Below are 22,081 nucleotides of genomic sequence, written 5' to 3'. Positions count from 1 at the left end.
ATCCCGAATGCTCCTATATTCTATAATACTTTGATTTAAATTGATATTACGTGTTTGGGCATCAAAATGTTAAAACTTGAGATGCATTTTAAGACTTCGAACCAAAACAATAAAACTCCGTAAAGGATTAAAAAATTAAGGTATTAAATCCGCCCAAGAAACAAAAGCGGACCACATCAAAGAAAGTGGGTTTTCGCACACAGCTTTGATTTCAGTGAGTGAACGTTGTCAACTTTGTTCACTAAATGGAAACAGATTTGGATTTTATTTAAAAAAGGCGATCCATTAAGATTTGAGTAGAAATGAATGACAATCTCTGTGAGTGTTAAACACATCCTGTCCTGTCCTGCTTTCATCCTTTAAAAAACAAACGTGTCACCCTAAACATCACCTGTGGTCACATTAATTCAAACAGGACAAAACAGGAGCTTCTTTTGTCCCAGCTGCAGATCACTTCCTGTTTATGCTAAAGGAAAACAGGAAGACGGCTTTTATTAGGTTTAGATTCCGGTAATAAAGCACCTGGATCTCAGCACAACAACATTAAACTTTGCTCAGAGCTCTGACAGGCGACGCCACTTCCACATTTGCATCTCCAAAAAAATGGAAACAACTCGTGTGCCAAGAATACGCAGAATATCCCTCGTAAACGACTCCAGCTGTGCTTTAATAGCATCTCTCAACACTTCAAGAACCCTTCACACGATCCATTGATGGATGCACCTCGAGCAGCCTGGTGCAGCAAAGCAGGCTGCTAAAAACCCAGTTTGTTGCTATTAAACTGGACTTCTCGCTCCCCAACTTCTCAGATTCCTGCCACACCCAGTGAATTAAAAAGTTTCTATTTAATTGAGCAGTCAGTACATTATCTGCCCGTTTCTGTCCATCTCTTCAGGGAGGATGTCAGCAGGAAATATTTTCATTCCTGCTCACCGCTCCAGATATCAGCATGTGTTGAAGCTCCAAACAGTTGCATCACCATAGGATGGAAACATCTGCAGAAGTGGCACTGGCGAGCAGCAGCCCGCGTGGTCAAGAACACATCTGGCCACTTTTAAACCCAAGTGAAGTCATACTGTTCAGATAATTGGTGACAGACTTTATACTCGCGGATCCTCGGGACAAATATCCATGGAAAGGTGTTTTTCAAAACAAACCACTTCAATTTGAACCAGCCTGACAGAACTGACCCACTTAGAGGGAAGCGGGTTTCCTGTTTGTCACACTTCTCGAGACCACAGGTGGATTCCCGCTGCCATATGTGGAAAGCGGACCAGCATTTTAAATCGAGCCGGGACGTTCCTCCCTCCTTTTCATGCCCGTTCAGGAAATCGTTGTTGGATAAAGAGTCCCACCAGGCAGGAGATCACCTCACTCCCTCCTGATTTATTTGGTAAATATGGAACAAGAGAAGGTGAATGGGAGCAAATTTTAGGGTTTCATACATTATCATTCCTCAGAATCTGTTTTCTTTTGCCTACTTGGACGAAATCCCTATTCTGTGTTAACTGAAGAATTCCTCGGAAGGCTGCTGATGTAAGACTTCCGCAAATCAGAGGCAGTTTTTCAGCTGAGCAGCAGCTTCGCAGCACAGTTCCAAAAACATCCAACTGCAAAGGGCCCGATTCCTTCAGAGCTCGCGATCACATGATCCCGCTGACCCATTTAATTCAGATGGGAATGAGGAACGAGTGAAATGCGTGCACGTGTCAAACGCTGGAGGTGCTAGAAAGCATCGCAATCATCAAAGCCACCAATCAGAGCGCCAGCCAAGTCGTTTGATTCATTACTGCTAATCGTTTTGTCATCATCCCCAAGTTCCCAGTGTGATCTTCCAGAGCGTGATTGATTGTGCATTGTGTGCACGTGCAGATTATTTCTCCCACACGAACAATGTAACCAAGAACAGAAACGCCATCAGATGAGAGCAAGCGGCATGTTGACATGTGTGTTCTATCTTTTGCTGACGTGGTAGAGGGAGATTTACAAGTGTGTCACCCGTGCGTGTTCATGTCACACTGAGCTCATCATCAACGTGTGTGTTTTGATAAAATGTTCTTTATCCATTAAAAAGAAAAAAAGACAGTTGGCTTTCTAAGTGTGCGAGAGGATCCATTTGCCTTGACAGAATGTCTCCTTGCTGGGCTTTTTCTGAGCTACAGCGGTGCGATGCCCTATAATAGAGACGCGTCTGACAAAAGCAACGTGAAACATTAGCTTTTCCCTCCACATTTGTGACTGTTGCCGTCTGGAAATATCTGTCCCTGGTTCTGTCCGTCCGTCTGCAGGAGTGAGCCAGCATGTGCATTCATCTCCTCAGCCAAGTCAAGCCCCGCCCACTTCCTCGCACTCGCGCTCTCGCTGTCAACTTCTGCAATATATCAAACCTCCTTCCCAAAGCATAAATTCGCACACAACACAGTTCTGGCTGCAAGCAAACAAAGTGCGTTTTATTCCCAAATGTCACATTTGACAAGTAAATTCCATGAGGCCACACTAGCTAAAGAGACCCTGTAATTATTTGACCCGGGGCAAAACAATGCAGCTTTTGTGGCATGGAGCACCATGCAGTGGTGACAGGTCAGCATATCTACTGTACACACACACACACACACACACACATGCACAAAGATTAAATGTCAGGATTCCAACAGGGTGACAAAAACCGTCCATCTCAAAAATGATCTTCTCCATCAGGGACCTTCCAAGGCCCACCAGGGGCAGCATGACATCATCACCAGTGCAGCGCTTTGACTACCTGTCACTCAAAGGGTATGAACTGATGTTTGCCCCCCCCCCAAAAAAAAGCAATGGAAAACAAAGACTTGAGCACTAATTGGGAACATGTTTGAATGTCCGGCTTGATCCATTCATCTCGGAGAAAATCTAGTCTAAAGCTGTGAAAACAATCTGGGGCCTCAAAGAAACAGCTGAGACATAATTGAAACCATCATCCAGCACAGAAGCCTGCAGGTGATCCCCCTCAAGCCCCCTGATGTCAACAGGTTTTTATGAAAGCAGAGGATTCCAGTTCAGGTAATGAAGACTTTTACAACCTGAACCTGAATAGCTTCAAGAAACAAAATATAGTTTAGGCAATTTTTATGAATATTAAAGTACGCTTCCACACAGTTCATGTTAACATCCATGCAGCGCGTGAGTGTGGCCATTTAAGCATCACTCTCCAAGAATGCAACATAGTGTTTCCAGGGCAACAGAACAAAGTTTCAGCAGCTGTATCCTGAGCGTGAAACAGAAGGGAAGAAGGCACCTACCGTCCTGCAGCTGATAGGCAGAAAAAGGATGGCAGCAAAACTGGAGGACTGGTAGAAATAATCCAAAGAACCAGGGAGGAATGCTGCATGAACAACAAAGTGGAAAGTTGGGAAGTTAAACTATTTCCTCACACAAATGAATCAAAAAGTGCCTTTGATTTACCGTAAATTCATCTTCAGTGATGGCAAGTCTAGATCCAAACTAAAGTTGTCCTGTTCATGAGTGAGAGAGAGCGATGGAGCCAACTCTGCCTCACTCACTCGTTCCACTCTAAAAAGGCTGCTGCTCTTCTCAATCTCCTCCCTCTCTTGCTCTCTTATACTCTCTCTCCCTGGGTCCCGGTCAAACAAAGACAGCTTCAGTGCCTCAGACTCGAGGGGCCCTGGCTGAAGGTGAAACCTGACTCCTCCTGTCTCCGTGTGGACCACGGCCTTCTAATCTAGCCCTCCCCTCAGACATCACAACTCCAAATACAAATTAGCACACTCCAGTTAAATCCTCCTTCCCCCCGTTCCTCATCACCGGTGTGGGTTCTCTAACTTTGCCAGAACTTTTCTGAGCACTCCGACCTTGACCCATGGAAGGAGATGCTTCTGAGCTGCTGCATCCAGTCCACGAGCAGAAAATACCAGATTTTTGGGAGACATCTTCAAAAATCTATGCTAGCAGCATTGGTTCTAGCCAGATTGGAAGAGCTGGCCCCCTCCCCTAGGTCCTCCACGTCTGAATAGGAAGAAGGCAGCAGGGATGTAAACTTGGGAAACCTGCCGATGTGCTTTACCGGCCAAAACAGCGAGGACATTGCTCTTTTAAATGAATGAGATGGCCACAGGCCTCGTTTGTGCAATAAAAAGAAAAATTACTGTCTCTCTTAAGGGTTTTCCGCCACTAAGACAAACATTTGTCCTCTAATTTATATGAGAATCAATCATGGTTGCAGCACTTTCCTGGGCTTCCAATTACTCAAGCAGGTCGTCCAGCTGGAGGATCTGCAGATGTCCAGGACAAAGTAGGACATTTATCTCCATTTGTTCCCAGGATCTCCACCCCTTTGGACAAATACTAAATTCCCAATTGGAAGAATTGTGGAGTAAACCTGATTCTGAACATTTAATCAAGAACAAAAGGAAATCCTGTACTTGTAGTGACATTCATATAAACAGCGCCTTCGGGGGGTCTATTGGGAAGATGCCAAGACTGAATCATCTGCCACGATGTCTGGACCTCAAGAGGAACAAGCACCAGTTTAGCAGGAAGACTGATAAAGACGTGTTTGGACCTGATGTCTGGCAGCTTAGACTGATAACGCGCCTGCGCGAGATGCCGTTCAGGAGGCGCTAACGCTGATAAGACGTCCTCGCGTCAGTGACCTCGTGGGTCTGACCAGCGGTGTTGCCAGCTGACATTCCACCATCAAATTCCGGCACCTTCACGGTCCACATTCCAGCATTTTTTTTCTAATTTTAAGAATAGTAGCCAACTAACAAGAGAAGCATGGCTCCCAGTAATGCGTGTTGACTCTGGCATTCCTAATCATCCACGCAGGTTTGAAAGGGGGACACCCCCCCTCAACGGCTGAGGGACTGCAGGTGTCCGACTCAGACGTTCTTTCGGGTCAGTGTCTTGAGTCGAGGGAGGTGATGGAGCTGTAAACAGGCTGCTCACCTGAGGCCTTCATTTAGAGCTCCATGCTGTTCCCTTCATTGATTTTACACAGATTTCACCACATTGGTCAAGTTTCTTACATGGCTGGTGTCACCTTCCATCCATTAAGGGGAACCCAAGCCAGATACAGGAATAGCATTGAGGAGCATTTCAGGGCCACTGTGTTGCTGAGCTGCTCCTACAACTTAAGCTACGTTTGAAATTCCAAAACAGCAGGAGGAGATGTGAAGATTCCACGTGAGGGAAACATGTCTGATGTCATAAGAGCTGCTTCTAGACTGAAAAGACTCTTCTGTGTGACACATGAGGAGGAAAAGAGCAAAAGACTGTCTCTTGGCAAAGAAAACACAAGTGAAGCGGAGGGGCTTCAGCTTGTGGGTGGCTGCAGTTTTAAAGTGCTCTATTCTGTGTCCACGGAATGAGTCAGTAAAATAGCACATTGTCATCACCCTGAGACCAGACCCAGCTTCCCCAACTGGCATGAGACACAATAATGACCCAGGTTCCTGTGCCAGCCGGGCGTGTTGAGGGAATTTCCATGTTGTGGAGCTGAACGGTTTGTTGCTGTGTTAGACTCAGATGTTCAGAAGAATTAATAGCTTGTTGCTGGGAATGAAAGAAGTTCAAAAATGACACAAAAATCATGTTCATTGAGAGCATTCTCAATCAAATTCTCCTTTTTTGAGTTCTCCTGTCAACAGTAGAGACAGAAAATAGTCTCTGCACCACGATCTTATTTTGAGAAAGAACCTGGTGTCTGTTTTTCTTCCCTCTCTCCTCCTTTTCTTGGCTTTTCACTTCACACGCTCTCTCTGAGTGACACGAACTGGCAGATTTGGGAGTAGAGCTCCGCAGCTTTATGAGGCTTCATCACAAAGCCGGGGGCGGGTTCGGAGGGTCGAAGTTCAAGCCAAAACTCTTGGGGAGGGATGCTGGTGGTGCATGTGTGCGTCCCAGCTCCCACAGAAAATATCCATGCCTTTTGGTGTGTGTGTGTCTGTTTTTAGGAGCTGAAATCCAAACAAAAAGCAGCAGCCAGGCTACTGAAAACACGGCGGCAGCCCACCATTCAGGCCCAGATTGATTGGCAGGGACATGAGCTACCAGGTCAGGATCTTTTGAAACAGGGAAAGTTGAGCTTTAAATAACTGTGTTTGGCCAGTGAATAGCAGATGAAACAAGCACAATTGTTCCTCGTCTTTGTGGTTTCACATACAAAACCAGAAACACATTTAATGACCTCTGACCTTCCTGGACCTCAGGCCCAGATCATCAACCCACCAAAATACTTGGGGGTCAGACCCAAACATGCTTTAAAAGTGGTCAATAAAATGTTATAATCCATTCTAAAATGGACATGCAGCCAGTGAAGGGAGGCCTGATAAAACCTGGGGGTGTGAGAGGGGCTCTTGGGAAATTCTAGTAATATACAGTAAAACGTTCTGGGCCATCAGCGCAGCCATCACATTAGTTTTTCCCCTGCAGTTCAAGTTTTCCAGCGGAACTTCTAGTTAAAAAATATGGAAAAAGTTGCTGAGAAACTAACTGCGCTCACATATTTCTTTACCTGTGTCGACGGCCTACAAGAAAACAGAACCCGTGTTGTCAGGTGGGATTTTGAATCCCATTCATCTTCTAGCCGACTGCGCCAGAATGGAGGTTTCCAGGTGGAATCCTATTCAATCTGACCCTTCAGCAGGATTACGACCAGCATGTTAGCCCGTGTGATGACACAATTGTGTGCTTGAGTGAAAGTCCATTATATTTAATCCTCCCACTGTGTGCAATTTAACAGAACAAATGTATGGACTCAGCAGACGGGCAAGGGTTCAGTAGCAGCAGCAGCCAGGCATTGTTCATTCATCAGGCGCTCCTGCTCCGAGCGGGGGAAAAAAGATTGGAAAAAGAATTCCTGATCATGGTGGGTGTTTCATTTTGTGGAGTGCGGGGATATTTATCCTGCACGCTGCAGAAGGAGGAACGTAAATGGACCTTCTCTGCTTGTGAATGAAGCAGCAGCAACAGCTTTATGGACGTGGGCTGCAACACTTTGGTTTACATTTATCTCTTTCGGCCTCCAAAGAAATTCTTCCCGACATTTATGGGATGTTTGCCTGAAGCGTGGGATGTCGATATCGTTTTACAGAGGATTTGAGCGACTGTGAGGGAGGCCCACCTTTTGTTTGTCTGGGATCAAACTCAGATGTGCAGGTGATCGTGGGTGAGCTGCAGATGGTTCCAATGAGCAGCAGGAGATTAGGAGCATTCCTCCTCTGCCTGCTTCTCCCCATCCTCCGCTGCACATTTAATCTTCTGGAAAAAGAAATTAAAAACAGTGTAAATTTAAGATGGAAAAATTTGCAGAGCGATGTGGAATAAGATTGAGATTCATTTAAATGGAAAATGGAACTTGCACAGGGATTAGCACATTAGGATAGTTCCAAAATCAGATTGCTGGTGTCTGTTTACACTTGCCAAATAATAGTATATATATGCATGATTGTATATAATAGTTGTATAATATAATTGTTAGAAACAGAGCAGTTTACACAGATAACAGCGGGTTTCCTTTGACAGCATTTACATCTCAAGAATATCTTCTTCAATCTGGAATGTAAGGGTGCATTTAACTTTTATAAAAAAAAACAAAACAAAAATAAAACCCTACAGTGTGAGCATGCACGACCAAGACGAGGCCCTTTAAGATAAAGCAATGCCAAAAAATGGGACGTTACCCTTTCAAACGGTCCCCGTTTGTGTATAAATATGTCGGTGTGTGTGTGTGTACAGGTGTTGCCAGCCTTTATCCATTCTGCTAATGCCGAAGTGAAAACAGGGCTGGTAAACAGAGATGTGGCGGAGGCACGAGGGGAATATTTTCCCTGGAACCTTCCTGCATGCAGTCATCTCTCTGCCAACATATTCCACATTTCCCTCCATAAAGCCGCGACTGTTCAAGCATCTCTGAGCATCATCACCTCCCCGGGTGGGAGAGCTTTCACGAAAAATACCGCTTTTGGAATTCAGCTGTGATTTTTTTTTTTTAATCAACACTTCTGTTCCTGTGACTTTCCGAAGGAGTTATTAATAGGGAAACATGACGATCGGGAGGATTTGTGACAACACGTGACACATTTCAATGAGTGCGATGCCAACGGGGCCGTGCAGCGGTGAGATTAGGTTTATCTCCAGAGCCGCCCTTGCAGAAACAATTTCGGCAATGTCCAAGAATAGACAGACAATTTGTTTTTGCATTTTAGACGATATCCAAAAGAAAACATCGCCACTGTTATCGCAGTCGGACGAATGCTTCAAGGAAAAAAGACTCCATGAAACGTGCGTTAGGGGCCAGTCTGGTGGTATTTGCCATCTCCTTGTGCTCTTATTGGAGGTGAATAAGAGCGTAAACAACTGGTTGGGAACAGTTACAATGCCAGAAAAGTGCATTTGGCAGCAGTGGCAGCGCTTTCTATTGAAAAGTGGAGGGTTGCTGACAACCTCCATCCCCTTCAGTAAGATGTCTGTTCATCTCAGTTATCTGGCTGATTTCAAATAGCTGCTTCTGGTTGGTCCTGGATATCATCTGAGCCTATAACGTTAGCACGAGCAGCAGCTTATCATCAGCAACATGCAAACAAGCGCAGGATTCAAATATCGACTGAGCTGCTTTAAGTCAGAAAAATAAATAAATTGGAGAGCAACTCTGGTGCTGATTATTGAGAAGGCATCTGCAAGCCAGACAACACTTTCGTGACAGTTTCCGGACTTCTAAAGAACGTCTCCAGGCCAATTCCTTTTAAAATCTGTTAGTATGGAATAAAAGGATCTGATTAAGGTCATTTAAGTTGGTTTTGCTGCCAAAAGATTTTAATGGAGCGCACACAATTTGTCTCAGATTGTCAGTTAAGATGAGTTGAAACTGAAGGCTGGCGAGTGCTCGTACATTAATGCGCACTGCCTCACATTGACCCTGAAATTTTGTTCTGCAAGCAATTATTAAATGACAACGTCGTCTTCTTCACCCAACGATAGCCTAGCTGCACATCTGTTAGCCCTAATAAAACCAGCAAATAAGCAAAAGCAAAAAGGCTGATAGATTCTTTGTTCTGCGTCTACAAATCATCCACAATCTTTGAACGCCATTCAGCTCACTGTCATCACTATTTGACACCTCATTTTCCCCACGTCGCTCCTCAAGGACATGCCTGAGTGCATATGGTGCTTTATTATGGTAAAGTCTGAGGGGTAAGAGCATGATGAAAGGCTAAGCACTCACCTTTCAGCGCAGGTCGCCAGCCTGACGGAGTGAGCGCGCTCCGTCCCAAAAGCCACACAGCTGACGTCAGGTGTCGAGGCCTCAACTTTGGGAGCCAATTAAAATTGATGACTGCGTCAGACAAAGGAGTCTTTTCCAAAAGGGTCACCGGAGGGTCGCGGCTTTCATCGCAGCAGCCGACCGTTTCTCAGACTTCTAATCTTCTCAGTCTGCGCTGGCATAATTCTAAGCAACAGGTGATTCTTTAAACACATATTGTACATTCATTAACTATGAATATCTGTTGACAAAGACATATACGTCACCACCATTATGGATTAACCACCACAGCCCCTTTAATAGGTGTGTGAAGTGCCATAAACCACCAAAGCCGACAGTTGAGATTATCTGAAGATTATGCGTGACTCCCAAACCTGCAGCAGTTGCAGGAAAGGTTCCCTTTGAACAGGAAGAAATCTTGAGCAGGACCAGGCTCATATGGAAGCACCCTTACAGCAAGTCCTTAAAGAACATTACAAATTCACAGCCAGTGGAGACCTGAAGAAATGAGAGGTCAGTGAAGCGACTACAGGTGCAGGCGGCGTCATCACCTCCTCTTCAGGATGTGTGCAGCAACACGACGGCACTGGTGACTCGATTCTGCAGTATTCACTCCCCGGTCCACTCTAGCAGCACCACGACAACATTTTTAACCCTCCCTGTGTTTGCAATGACAATAATGTGGGTAAAGCTGGAATATTGGCCTGGCCTCAGCACCTGATCTATCAGGGACAAACGAGCTCATTTCCTCAGAACCTCGTGGGTGTTGGAACAAAGCGATGCTTTGACAATCACGGTCACGGCTGCACTTTAGATTATAAAATGATCGGAGACTCTAACACGGAGCCCAGTCCAGCAATGACCTGGGTTTGAATGTTTAAATTCCCTGAAACGTGCTTGTCCTACAGTAATTACCACCCCCTCCATGAGGGAATTATGAGCCTGATGTAGAATTTCTGTAAAACGTCACCACGCCTGACTGGTTCCCTCTCACAGGCCAGTTATTTTTCCCCGCGTCCTCCCTTCTTCTGTTCCAGTTCAACGTTACCTTTTCTTTCCCTGACGACCGACACATCACCGACAGCTACTTTCAATTTCCATTACACACATGTGCAAAGGCTTACGCAGCCTAGACGACGCAAGCAACGGGGAAATAATGAGTTCTGCTGTGGATGCACTCAGGTTTAGTTGCTAAGCTCTGATTTGTGACAGCGCACCCGTGGGAATACGGAGGCCAATTAAAAGTCGACATTTTATTAACCCGACAATGTGGGAGTTTGCTTCTGATGGTTGAGTTTGTTTGTTGTGGTGTGCAGCTGTTGTTGACTCAGTCTTGGCTGTATTTGTGCTTTCACCTTCACCTGCTGAGCTGTTGTGTGTGGACTCCAGAAACATTTGCACTGATGTTTCCACATCCCGTCAGTGGGCCCCCGACACACTGAGCATATTAACACCTCTCCCGTTTATTCAAGCACCGGCTGCTTTCAGTCTGGGAAAAAAAACATTCGTTTCATTCCGAAGCTTTGGATGTTATCGTGGGCGGGGCAATCGGTGGTGGCCAATTAGCTAAAGCGCGTTAACAAGACGTATCGTCGGCATTTTGAAGCTCGTCATTTATCTCTCTGATTAGTTCTGATTCGATCCCTCTTTGCTGATAATCCATCGTCAGTTTTCATCTGGTTATCTGGCTTCAGTTGACACTTTGAGACCAGCTGCCAAAATCCCTGATGTTCCAAGGTTGGCGAGTTTGGGACTCAACTGGCTGCATATTTAACAATTTCCACAACGTTATACAAGTATTTCCATGTTTGGTTTCTTGGGCTTGGCCCCAGTTTTCTCAGAGGGTGAACACCGCATGAATTATTGTCCACTTCTTTACCTTCTGGCTTGTAACGGGAGGGGAGCTCAGTCCGCTCAGGTCTGAAGCAGATTTTTCACCACGGGGAGCCTCGATTCTCCGGCGTTGATCAAACGCTGCCCTGTGGTTGCCGCTCCTTGAGGTGGACACACATGGGGCTCATTAGGAATTCATGCACAGTTGCTTTGTGAGCTGCTCCTGTACAGTAGCAACAAAAACCACACATGAACTGATCACCGCAGCTACCTGCAGGTGGTTCCCAGTGATCCAGACTTTCCACTGTTTTAACAATAACACAGTCATTAATGTCCTGCATCCTATCTTATCTCTCCCAACAGATAGTAACAGGTAGTACCACAGTGGCTGTGTCACTGAACACATCCTGGTTTGTGCGCATTTGATGGGAAAATATGAGTAGGGGGGTGTCTGATGTAGTATCTACATTATTACAAGGGATTACATCAGCTGTTATCTCTATATGAGACAGAAGTTTAACATGTCATCCACTACTGCATACGGCATAAAACAGCAGATGAGGAGGAAAACTATAAAGAAGGGAAAATTAGAGTCATTTATGAGCCACGTTCTGTGAAGAATAATGTAGATACGTTTCGTTTTTAGTTGTAAATTAGTTGGCGGGGTCAGAAATAATATGATTTGAACAGTTATGTTGAGATTTCTAAGAAGTGACTGTGCCAAAGATTGTAATTCTGATTTTGCCTGTTCCCAGAGTTAATCCACCACCGGGGGCTGCATTTGATCCTTTATTCACAGGATTACCCATGATGCCCTGCTTTCCCAGCATATAATCCATTCCTCCAGGGACTCCTACCTACTGCTGGAAAGTGTTTCATTGTCTCCAAAAGTTGGAGACATTTACCCTCTGTGTGCTGTCTGCAGTAGCATTTTAGGCAATAAATCCATACGTAGCGAAGAGCTTAGTCATGATCTTGCTTCAGATGGAATACTTGGCACAGACATTTGAGGGAACTACCACAACCACAAAATTCTTCAGGGATATTAAAATAAGACCAATATACGAGGAAACAAGTGGTTCTAGCATGCAATAAACTCACTGCTGGTCATCCTAAAGTCGGGATTCGCCTCTCCTGCTCAGCTCAGCCGCTCCACAGAACAAACTTTACAGACAGAAATTCCTGCGATCTGTAGGACATCTGAAGTGTCCTGTGAAACCCTGGAGCTCTTCCAGGCTAAAGCGTTCCGCTGGGATAAACAGAGATTGAGCATCTCCTCTGCACCGTCTCAATGATGGAGACGTCAACAGATTTGACATCACTGGATAGAGAATTGTTGCAGAGCTCCGGAGAAGCGCATACGTGTCGGTGAGCATCGACACAAAAGCTGCGAGGGAGCAGTGTTCCCTCAGCAGGGTGTTAAGGACTTTAGGAAGCTGCCACCGTGAACTAACACACTCCCTGCTGGGAAGCACCGCAAACACACCTCTGTGCAAAGCCTGTGATGGTGGTGGCATACAGATGTAACCCAGACCACAGCTGGATGGCAGAGCACACATCCGGCACATCAGCACCACGTCGGTGTGTTTTACCCGCTTTGATGTCCAGAGATGATGAGGGAAAAGAAAAGAGGGAGCAGAGCCGTTAAAGTTGAGTGTGGTGGGTATTAGGCTCAGCGGGGGGGGGGGGTCTGTCGTGGTACGCCTGCATGTGCCACTTGTGTGAACTGAGTTGGGGAAATAATAAACTACAACAAACTCCAGATGAGAGTTTTTGTGATGCTGCAATGATTAGAGGAATCAAGGAAGGGATCCATCCCATTTATACGCTCACATGCGAGTAACAAATGTCCAATTGCACCATAAATATATGCTCAGAGAGCTGAATATAAGGGCTGCAATATCTGCTGTCATGCAGAGGTTTTATTAAAGGAGAATGATCCGTTCCAGGAAGCTGTGCTCTGATGACCGCCTCATTATCAGGTCCCCTGCTTTCCTGCAGCACTTTTCCATAACTCAAAAGGAAACAGCAACAGGACATCCAGCTGTTGCAGCAGTTACAGGTGGTCCCTTCATTATTCCAGGGGTGGAAAAACCACACGTGCAAGTTTTGATATAACAATGCAGTGGAGAAAAAACAAAACTCCATAACTGCTGATAACCTGCTATTATTTCTGATCTTACTCGCGTGTTAAAATACAAGACGGACACACGAAATGGTTTGTCTTTTCCTCCCATTCTTGCTAGGTAATTATCAGAATTAATAGTGCGCGTAAACATGCCTTTTATTTGTGATAGAGTCTACATAATTTACATAACATAATTTTCAGCAACGTGTTTGGAATCTCTGGGGTGCAGTACCAGTGCCAACCACACGGGTGCCGCTCGGCACGAAGACCATCCATTATCGTTATGTTTAGTGTTGTATAATGTCACCACAGCCTTTTATAGAGATGTTTCAGTGCTCTACAAACATCACTGTGTGTGTGTGTGTGTGTGTGTGTGTGTGTGTGTGTGTGTGTGTGTGTGTGTGTGTGTGACCATGTCGCAGCCTTTTTATTCATTCGGTTTGTCCTTGTTTACTCTATCAGCAGCTCCATCAGAGGCCAACAAACACTAGATTATGTTTGCAGGGCTGAGGAAATGCGGAGCGGTCACAAAGAACAGCGAGAAAACCTTTGTTCAGCACATTTTAAGGTGGCTGTAAACTCTGTTAGATAACACGGTTCTGTGGCCAAACCCAGTAAACACCATTTTTAATTATTCTGTTCAGAGAACGCTTACAAAGTGTGCCACACCAAACTGAACTGGACTCTAGTTCTGGAGTATTTAATGGCCCAGATGTGGCAGCACACGCAGCTACACATGTGCACATACAAGAGAAGGGGTGTAATTGCTTCCACAGACTCCTTTTGATCAATGGACCAGAAAATCCAAGAAAAATAATTCAGAAAACTTATTTATAGCTGTTTTCCTCATCATCTTCACCTTGTAGACACGTGTGCCGGACTAATTCATAGCTGCACTTCAAAATGAATCAAGTTGAAGTGGAGCGAGCGTCGCAGGCCTTTAAAGGGGAGGAATCCTTCTCAAGACCGTCCGTGGCTGGCTGCCTTTCAGACGGCTCGTTGAAGAGGAGGACTCGTGCATTGGATGTGACCGGCCATCACAAACACATCAGAACCTGATCCAGTCAGAGAAAATCTCCCGGGTTTAACCCCTCGGGACGATCTCCTCCTCCCGGGATGAATCGGGAGACATTTTGAAAGTGCTCTGAGCCGTGTGCTTCAGCAGATATCACTTACAGCTGATGAATGCTCCCTCTATCTTCTGAAACCTCCGCACGAACCCCGACAACCTTTCCCACAGGGATTACCATAGCCGTGCGTCTGTGTCTGTGGCTGCAGGGGGGGAAAGGACGAGACGTTTGGCGTGTCACCGAGATACGAGAGAAATGGAAGAGGGAGGGAGGATGTTAGAGCAGTTAGCAGTGGCATCAGAGGAAACATAATGGAAGGAGAGAGGAGCACTTACGGTACCTCCAAGGCCTCATTTCACCGATACGCCCTTTTAGGTGCCAAATTTTGACCTTGCGTGAACTGAACGCACAAAATAAAACCACAGGAGTGAAACTCTGTATCGTGATCACTTTGTTATTCCACCTTTATGAGGTTTTTCCTTCATTTCTCTCACTTCTCTATGATTCCCACTCGATCGGTCTGAACCAGAGCCACACCTGGCGCCCACATTAGGACGGCCCGTCTGCCACCTCCTCCGACTTACGATCCAAATCGCTTGAAGTCGCGTTGCAGTCACTTTGAGTTCAAACCAAGCCTGTCAAGGGGCCCCCGGGGGCTCGCTCTGGCTTAGGATGTGCTCTGGTTACAGGGAAGTGTTGGTGACCTCCATCCGTCAACGGTGAAGCGGACGCCCGATGACATCGTCAGCAAGTCGCCCACACTGCAGTTCCTGGATTATAGGAGGGAAACATGACTGATGGGGAAAAACAAGCTCAAAAACTACAGAACGGTCCCGGCGCCACAGCCAAGAACCTCGGCGCCTGATTTTAAGACCAGAGTTTGACAAGTTCATATTTTCTGCTAAGTGTAACTACATCAATCAGTCCCGACTCGTCAGGAAGAGAGACGCTTCAAACACAAATAAATCCTTGAAGAAAGCCTTTGAGCTTCACATAGAAGGAAGGAAAAAGATTTCCATGGAAATTGTTCTTGAGGCAAAGTGACAACTTTAATATTTTAGTCAAAGATACGCTGGGAAATGTGTTTTGAGAGGTTTTGGCTTTATCAGTGACACATGTGACATGTGCAACGCTTTCCAAGTGGCTCAAATGAATAACTGCTGCTATTTCTTTTATTTGTTCCTCATTTTAATTGTTTTTTTTCCCCCATTTAAAATATAATTTGCACCATAAGTCGGTAAAAGTGCCGACAGACAGCGCATCTGCAGCGACCTACAACTGTGCACCTATGCTGAGGCTGCACAAACGGCCCATTTACAGCGAGGATCGGCGGAGAGGAGCCCGGCTGAGCGACGTCCTCCCAGCCCTCCAGGCCAGGATCCCCATACACTCGTGTTTCCTCTCAATGCTGCTCCTGTACATCAGGGGAGGCCTCTGTTGGCACCGAGACCCTCCACAAATCAAAAGCATATTTGACTTTTGGGTTATTTTTGTGGAGGGTGGATCTGCGGCTTATCAAAAACAGCAAAAGAACACAGCAAAATAAATAAAAGACTGTTCGTAGAAACACTGCTGGAGAGAATTCTGACAACTAGAAACATACATATCACTGCTAATCTCACAGAGAAAACAACTATTGCAGTGATAATTGCACTAAATTTGCTTCATTCCTCAACAGAAAAAAAAAGAGCTGAAAATGTATCATTTCGAGCTGAAATTGGAAGTTAATCTGAATTCACTTCTAAAGGTCACTGGAGGACAAGGTCGCTCTGAGCTCTCTGATGTTTTATCCAAAAAGATTGAAATGAAGTTCCCTCTCCTCCGTCCTTCCGTTCAGCCAGAGCAGCTGTGAAAGCTCCAAAATTATGAGGTCGCATAAAAATACCTCCATTGAATCTTTTGAATTCCAGATGAAGGACGCACTAAAAAGCTGCCCAAGGAATAAAGAATTCAGAGGTCACACTTTCTGCATTCCCCTCAGAAAATAGGCTAAAGGTAAGTAAGACTGGGTCCGTACACAAAGCAGAACAAAGTTTTCACTTCTGTTGCCTGGATTTTGCGACGCACTAAGAAAATTCCCATTTATTAAAGCTTGCCCAAGGGCGTGGTGTCCTCACTCCCCAGCAGATTCAGCTCTTATCAGTGTGTGAGAAACTTGGTATGGAGACGCATCCTTGCACTTAAACTGAACCTCAGCCGTCTTCGCATGAGTCATGTTGGCACGGTAACGCTCTAAAACACGAACTACCAGATAGCATTCTGAAGAATCAGATCAAACATGAACACCACAGCGTCCCTTGGAATTCAGTTCTGACATAATTAGCAGTGATAAACGAGTCCTCTCTGGCGATTGTGAGTCAGACAACACCAAAGAGAACGCTGGTGGGAAACAAAACCCCTTTTTTTCTCCTTAAAATCACAGGAAGGTCGCTGCCTTTGTTTAGAGGGGTTTTCCACTGTTGCTATGATACAGACACACATTACAAATGAGTCCAGTCTGAAGTGCTGACTGACCGGAGGTGGACGTCTGGCTTCACATCTTGGACACGTTTCTACAAATTCTGTGTCTTTGCGGGACATTTTTATTTTGTCTCTGGCACCCACATGAAGCTGCACCCTCATCTCCCAGTTTGTAGTGACGCAACAGCTTTTACGACCACAAAATTACCGTAGCAGGCTCAGAATATAAAAACTTGTTTTGGACTTGAAGATCCCAAACGTTTCTCCCGATGACGAATTGTAAGGATAAACTTAACTCAAACTCTGTGAGACTAAAATGGCAGGTTTCACGATTTCTGTCAATCAAGCAGACCTTGCAAAGGACCAGAGGTGGGAATTGGAGGCAATCCAACCTGACTGGGCTGTTCCATCACGTCAAGAGTCTGTTTGGTCTGAACGCTTTCCCATTTGGTAGACTTTGTCATCCTGTCATTTCGATCTTTACGTCCTTCCTTCCTAAGGTTTTGGTGACTTCCTGTGTGAGAACACTTGTCTCCTTCCTGTTCTGCTGATGCTATTCACCTGGACTGTTGTGAATCACCAGGGGAGGCTGGACAGAAGTTAGGGACAGAAGTTTCCACCTGCTGTGGCTGCGCTGTGTCTCTATTCATCTACATCTGCTGCAGAGATGATCATTTTTACAAGGAACTCTGTGGGTCACATAGAGCCATACAAATTAACTCTTGAGAACAGAATTTATCTGAAAAAACATCTCTGAAACCAGTTCAAACTGAAAAAGGAAATGGAAACAGATGTGTGCTGGGAGATGTGGGTTAAGTGTCCTTGGGTGCTGATCAATGCTCTGTGAGGTCAGTGTTACCCTGACAATACTCATCTGGTGTTGGTCATCAGTAACAAAGCCAGCGTGAGAAAGAACGGTAAGACATACCTAAGGAATAATGGCTCATTTTCATTCCTAAATGCATGGAAATGTAGCCACTGGCTCACAGATTGAAATGGGAAATTCTGGTATAAATGACAATGACTCACATTACATTAAAATGAACCCATAATATCCAGAAAATCAAATGTGTTAAACTAGAGCATCACAGAGGTTTATAGACAGCTGAAAAAAACCTTTTCGACCTTTCAGCAGCTGCTGAACCTTTCGTTAGATTTGGGTGCAATATCCAATATCGCCGCAAGAGGGCAGCATAGTTCTGGATATATGTATATATATGTACCAGGACAAACATGCAGAGTAACAGAACTGTGTCTCATTGACCACGGGGGTTTCAAGTGGAAACGCTCTCCACCATTTTATAGAGGTAGGGGATTCTTTTGCAAATCAATAAAAACAACTGGCATCAATCCTCACCCATCTGTAAATGTCCTCTGCCTGCCAGACTGTTCACATGGCACTGATCTTCTGCACATCAGCCATTCCCACGCCCCAACATGTGCTAATAAATCCCCCCCAACATTTCCACAGCTGAAGGATGGGGGTAAACAGCCTAGGAGACACACAGATGAGTCACCGCCTGGTGAGAAGACAGAGAAAAAGCTTCGGTTGCAGAGATGGAACATCACGGGAATGGATAAATGGAGGAGATGGAGAGACTGAGAGGATGATGGAGAGCTGGGCTGATGAGATGAGTTATCCGATAAACTGGTGATGAATGCAAGTGTAGGGGGGAGAAGGAAGGGGGTGATGAGTCAGAACGAGAAGAAGAATGGACGAAGAGACCAAGGAAGACAGTTTGATGAAGCAACCTGAGATTGATGGAAAGTCACAGAGAGAAATCCAGTTAGTTGAGGTTGTAATCTGTGAAACTGCATCTCCCTCTACTGGCTGTAAACAGAGATCCAAAACAAAAGAGGGACCAAGGAGCCTGAGCAGCTTCCCTAGAAAGCACCATCACATGAAAATACATGTTTCAACTAAAGACTTAAAAGCTGTTGTGCCACATAACCTTTGAAATAAAGAAAATTAAATTGTTACGACGCTCCAGGGCATAAAAGCAACATGTACATCTATGTATAGGTATATATTTCAGTATAGGTTAAATAATTAAGGATCAGTATGCAGGACTAATAATCCATGGGGTTTCATTTTTCATTATTATATTATATATATATTCATATTCTTGTTTTTACAAGAGACAGATTTTGAAGGTCTTAAATGACTAAAACATTTTCAAGTTACTTTCAATTTAACTATTAAAGAAACATTAAAAAGACCCTGATTTAATTTTCTTCCTGTGGCTGAACTCTGAGTGCATCCCCATCTTTGGCCACATGGTGACGCTACAACTCCGCCATTAAACACGGGAAAAATAAATTATAATGTAATAATATAATGTAAAAGAACAAGACATTTAAAACTCTGATCTGTAAACAGCTGCAAACATTTCTTTTTTACTCAGACTAAACGTGTTTTTTAAACGGAAATGTACATGAGTTGACTGTGACTCACAGGCATGAATGGCAACGCTCAAAGGTCACCAGAGTTCAGCCTCAGGCTTGTTGAGCGGAGGCCTCCCATTGGTCCTCAGTGCCTGATTAGCCTTAATGCAGAGAGCATACGGTGGCCCAAGATTAACGTTAAGCGGTTGTGAACACCGCATTCATCCTGAGATTAGAACATTTATAAAGACACATTTGCTGTTAGGTTGTTAATTAGCGAGACCCTCTTCTGCAAAAAAAAATTCATCTAAATTGTCCGTTGCGTTAGTGTTTTCCCCTTTATCCTCAGGTCTGTTAATGTACCCCAGCTAACTCTCATATAGCATGAGCTAAATCATTTTAATCCCCCTGCAATTCAGTACTTCAATCATTTTATAAATATAGCATTTAAAGCCAATGCAGATGCAATTAATGTCTATATTTATATGTGGATGTTTATTAACTCCTATCAATAATACAAAGTGATTCGGTTACGCTTCAGTTAGTGACAGATTAAAGGTCTTAATTAGCAAGCGTAAGCGACGGAGTCGGATTATATTCCCGTTAGTTCCAGTCTAAACGCAGGCTCCCGTACTGGATCCACAGGGACAGATTTAAACGCAGCGTTTCTTTTTGCCGGGAGGAGGAACTGGCGAGTTCCCCCCCAGAAAACCTCCTCAACCTTTACAAGAAACTGGCCTTAAACCAGCTTCTGCAGGGAGAGGCCATCGCACCTCAGTGGGAAGCGGATTTGAAAGGCAGAAGCTTTCGGGACTTGATGTCAGATTTTCTTTAATTAGTTAATTGTTGTTATTGCAGCGCAGAGAATGAGTGCAGCTGAATTATATGTCACGCTGAGACCGAAGCTGCAAACTATTGAGATGTAGAACAAAGACGAGAGGCTCTACAGCGCTGAATAGGAAGTTGAATGAATAGGATTTGGAGGGGTGACTAATCGAACAGGGGATTAGGCGAGCATGTGTGTGTGTGTGTGTGTGCTTTACACCAGCTGGTAGCATCTTCCTTCTCATTAACAGGGGGATGTGTGTGTTTGCATGGTGCTAGCTGGTGCTATACAGAGACCAAGTTCCAAAATCCCAAATGTGGAATGAGCGGCATAAAAAGGCGAGATTTTAAACTAAAATGTGGCAGCAACACAAAAGCAAAGAACGTATAAGTTTAAGCCCGGGGCCAATATATATTTACACTGTATGATCAATCAGAAAGCTGACATTTTAAAGCTGGAGAGGCAGCTAAATGGGATCAATGTTCTGACTGTTAGGGACAGAACGCCGTTAGCGGCGGCGGCGGCGGCGAAGGCTCTGCTGGCGACCTTGGCGCTCCAGCCCACGCTCGCCTCGGTGACAAAGCCAGTTCCCGTCATTTTAGGCTAATTCACATTTTCAGATTTCTGAACAACCTTTTCAAAGTAGCACAAAGAGGAAAGAGCGGCGAGTGGGCGCCGTTCAGGACGCAGGTCGCGCTAATACGGGAGATGTGCCGAACGATGTGGGCGCGAGCGAAAAAGAGATTCACACCCTTCGAATCATTAGCGGGTTTTAAAAGGGCGCCGAGCCCGGGCGGTGCGGCACAAACCAGTCACAAAACTGGGAAAAATGGCAACGTAACCATCAACATCGCATGAAAAGTCCTGCTCTTGGAGCTAAATACGAAAAGCAATGTGCTAAAAACATAATCAAAGGACTAATTAGGCCCATCAGGGGGGAGGCAGCGCCTCAGCTTGTCATTGATTGACCACTGACTGCGGGAGTCGCCCTTGTGGCAAATTGCTTTTGAGAAATTCGGATTCTGCCTCCCCACATTGATTTTGGAGCGACAATGGGGGCATTCGACAGCAAAACTGAGGTTTGAGCTGCCACCAGAATGGGGAGCAGGGAAGGAGGCGTTCCACTGAAGCGCTCACAGCTGGAATCGTACAAGGTCACATTTTGTTGTGCAATATGAGCACAGAGGTCAGGAGAGGATGGGGTGGGGGCAGTGGGGTGGGGGTGGGGTGTGGGGGGGGTGACTACAACAAATTAAAAGCCGCTGCTGTTTCTGAAAGCATGTGCTCATGAATGAAACAGTGAGCGCGCTAGCAGGAATGCTAAATGCTGCTGTAACTACTACAGCCTGATGGCCGTCGGAGGAGCCGCGGCTCCACGACCCGACGCCGCCGGGCCACGGTCTTCACAAGAGACGCTTCCTGGGTGGTCGGTGACCCGCTCCATAACGTGTCAACAGCAAATTAGCAGCGACGCTTTGAGAGAATAGAATTATTCAGTGAAGCAGGTCGTCTGGTTCAGCTTATCTGGCGGCTTTGTGCGCGTAAAGAGGAAATAACCTTTGTGGTCCAACGCACGCACCCTCCTACACATGTATGCACGCAGCTATGCAACCGACCCCCCCCCCCCTCCCCTTGAATTACCCATGCACGGACCTTAAGAGGGGCTCTGTTGCCGGGTAATGAAGAGGAAGGAGGTGGTGAGGCAGGTGCTGCTGCCTGGGAACAGTGGGGCACTTGTGGCTCTTCCGAGTGTCTCTCCACACTCCTCCATCTTTCTGCTCGGCCTCTCCACATTCACTTCATGTCGCAGGCTTCCCCCTACCCTCCCCCCTCCCCCTCCCCCTCCCCCTCCCCCCCCCCCCCCACCCCAGCATCCTCAACTCGTCGCCTCCACCCGCAACAACCGCGCCGAACGCATCCGAACTCTGCTCTGCCAAAAGTGCCACATCGCCATGGAAACGCACAAACCTTTTTGCCCCTCCCTCGGAGACGCCGACACGTCGCCATCGGCGAATCGATGCGCGATCCATTACGTGCAGCGAGAAAGTCTGCTGAATATAATTGATATTTAAATGCTGACCTTCAGCTCTGCAAACAAACAAGGCCTGATAACGGCGGACAAG

General features: G+C 45.6%; 1 protein-coding gene across 19 annotated transcripts in view; it reads right to left on the bottom strand.

Moving 5' to 3' along the window:
- The window catches only part of LOC130513651 (collagen alpha-1(XVIII) chain-like), a 51,237-nt gene that overhangs the window by 25,132 nt on the left and 4,024 nt on the right, over positions 1 to 22,081 (bottom strand). For 7 of the 19 annotated variants that reach the window (XM_057012509.1, XM_057012508.1, XM_057012513.1 and 4 more), the window contains exons 1-2: positions 14,394 to 14,489; positions 7,118 to 7,254 (exon numbers count right to left, since the gene is read on the bottom strand). In XM_057012509.1, the coding sequence (XP_056868489.1) occupies positions 7,118 to 7,254; positions 14,394 to 14,467 (211 nt within the window). In that variant the 5' untranslated portion in view covers positions 14,468 to 14,489. Of the gene's footprint in view, positions 1 to 3,275; positions 3,359 to 3,438; positions 7,093 to 7,117; positions 7,255 to 9,217; positions 10,746 to 11,135; positions 11,251 to 14,393; positions 14,506 to 22,081 lie in introns of those variants that run through there. The other 12 variants (XM_057012517.1, XM_057012518.1, XM_057012519.1 and 9 more) reach the window with 12 other exon arrangements.

The sequence above is a fragment of the Takifugu flavidus genome, chromosome 17 (assembly GCF_003711565.1).
Source record: "Takifugu flavidus isolate HTHZ2018 chromosome 17, ASM371156v2, whole genome shotgun sequence".
NCBI lineage: Eukaryota > Metazoa > Chordata > Actinopteri > Tetraodontiformes > Tetraodontidae > Takifugu > Takifugu flavidus.
Note: the sequence above shows the minus strand (reverse complement) of the source record. Positions and strands in the feature narration are given on the sequence as shown.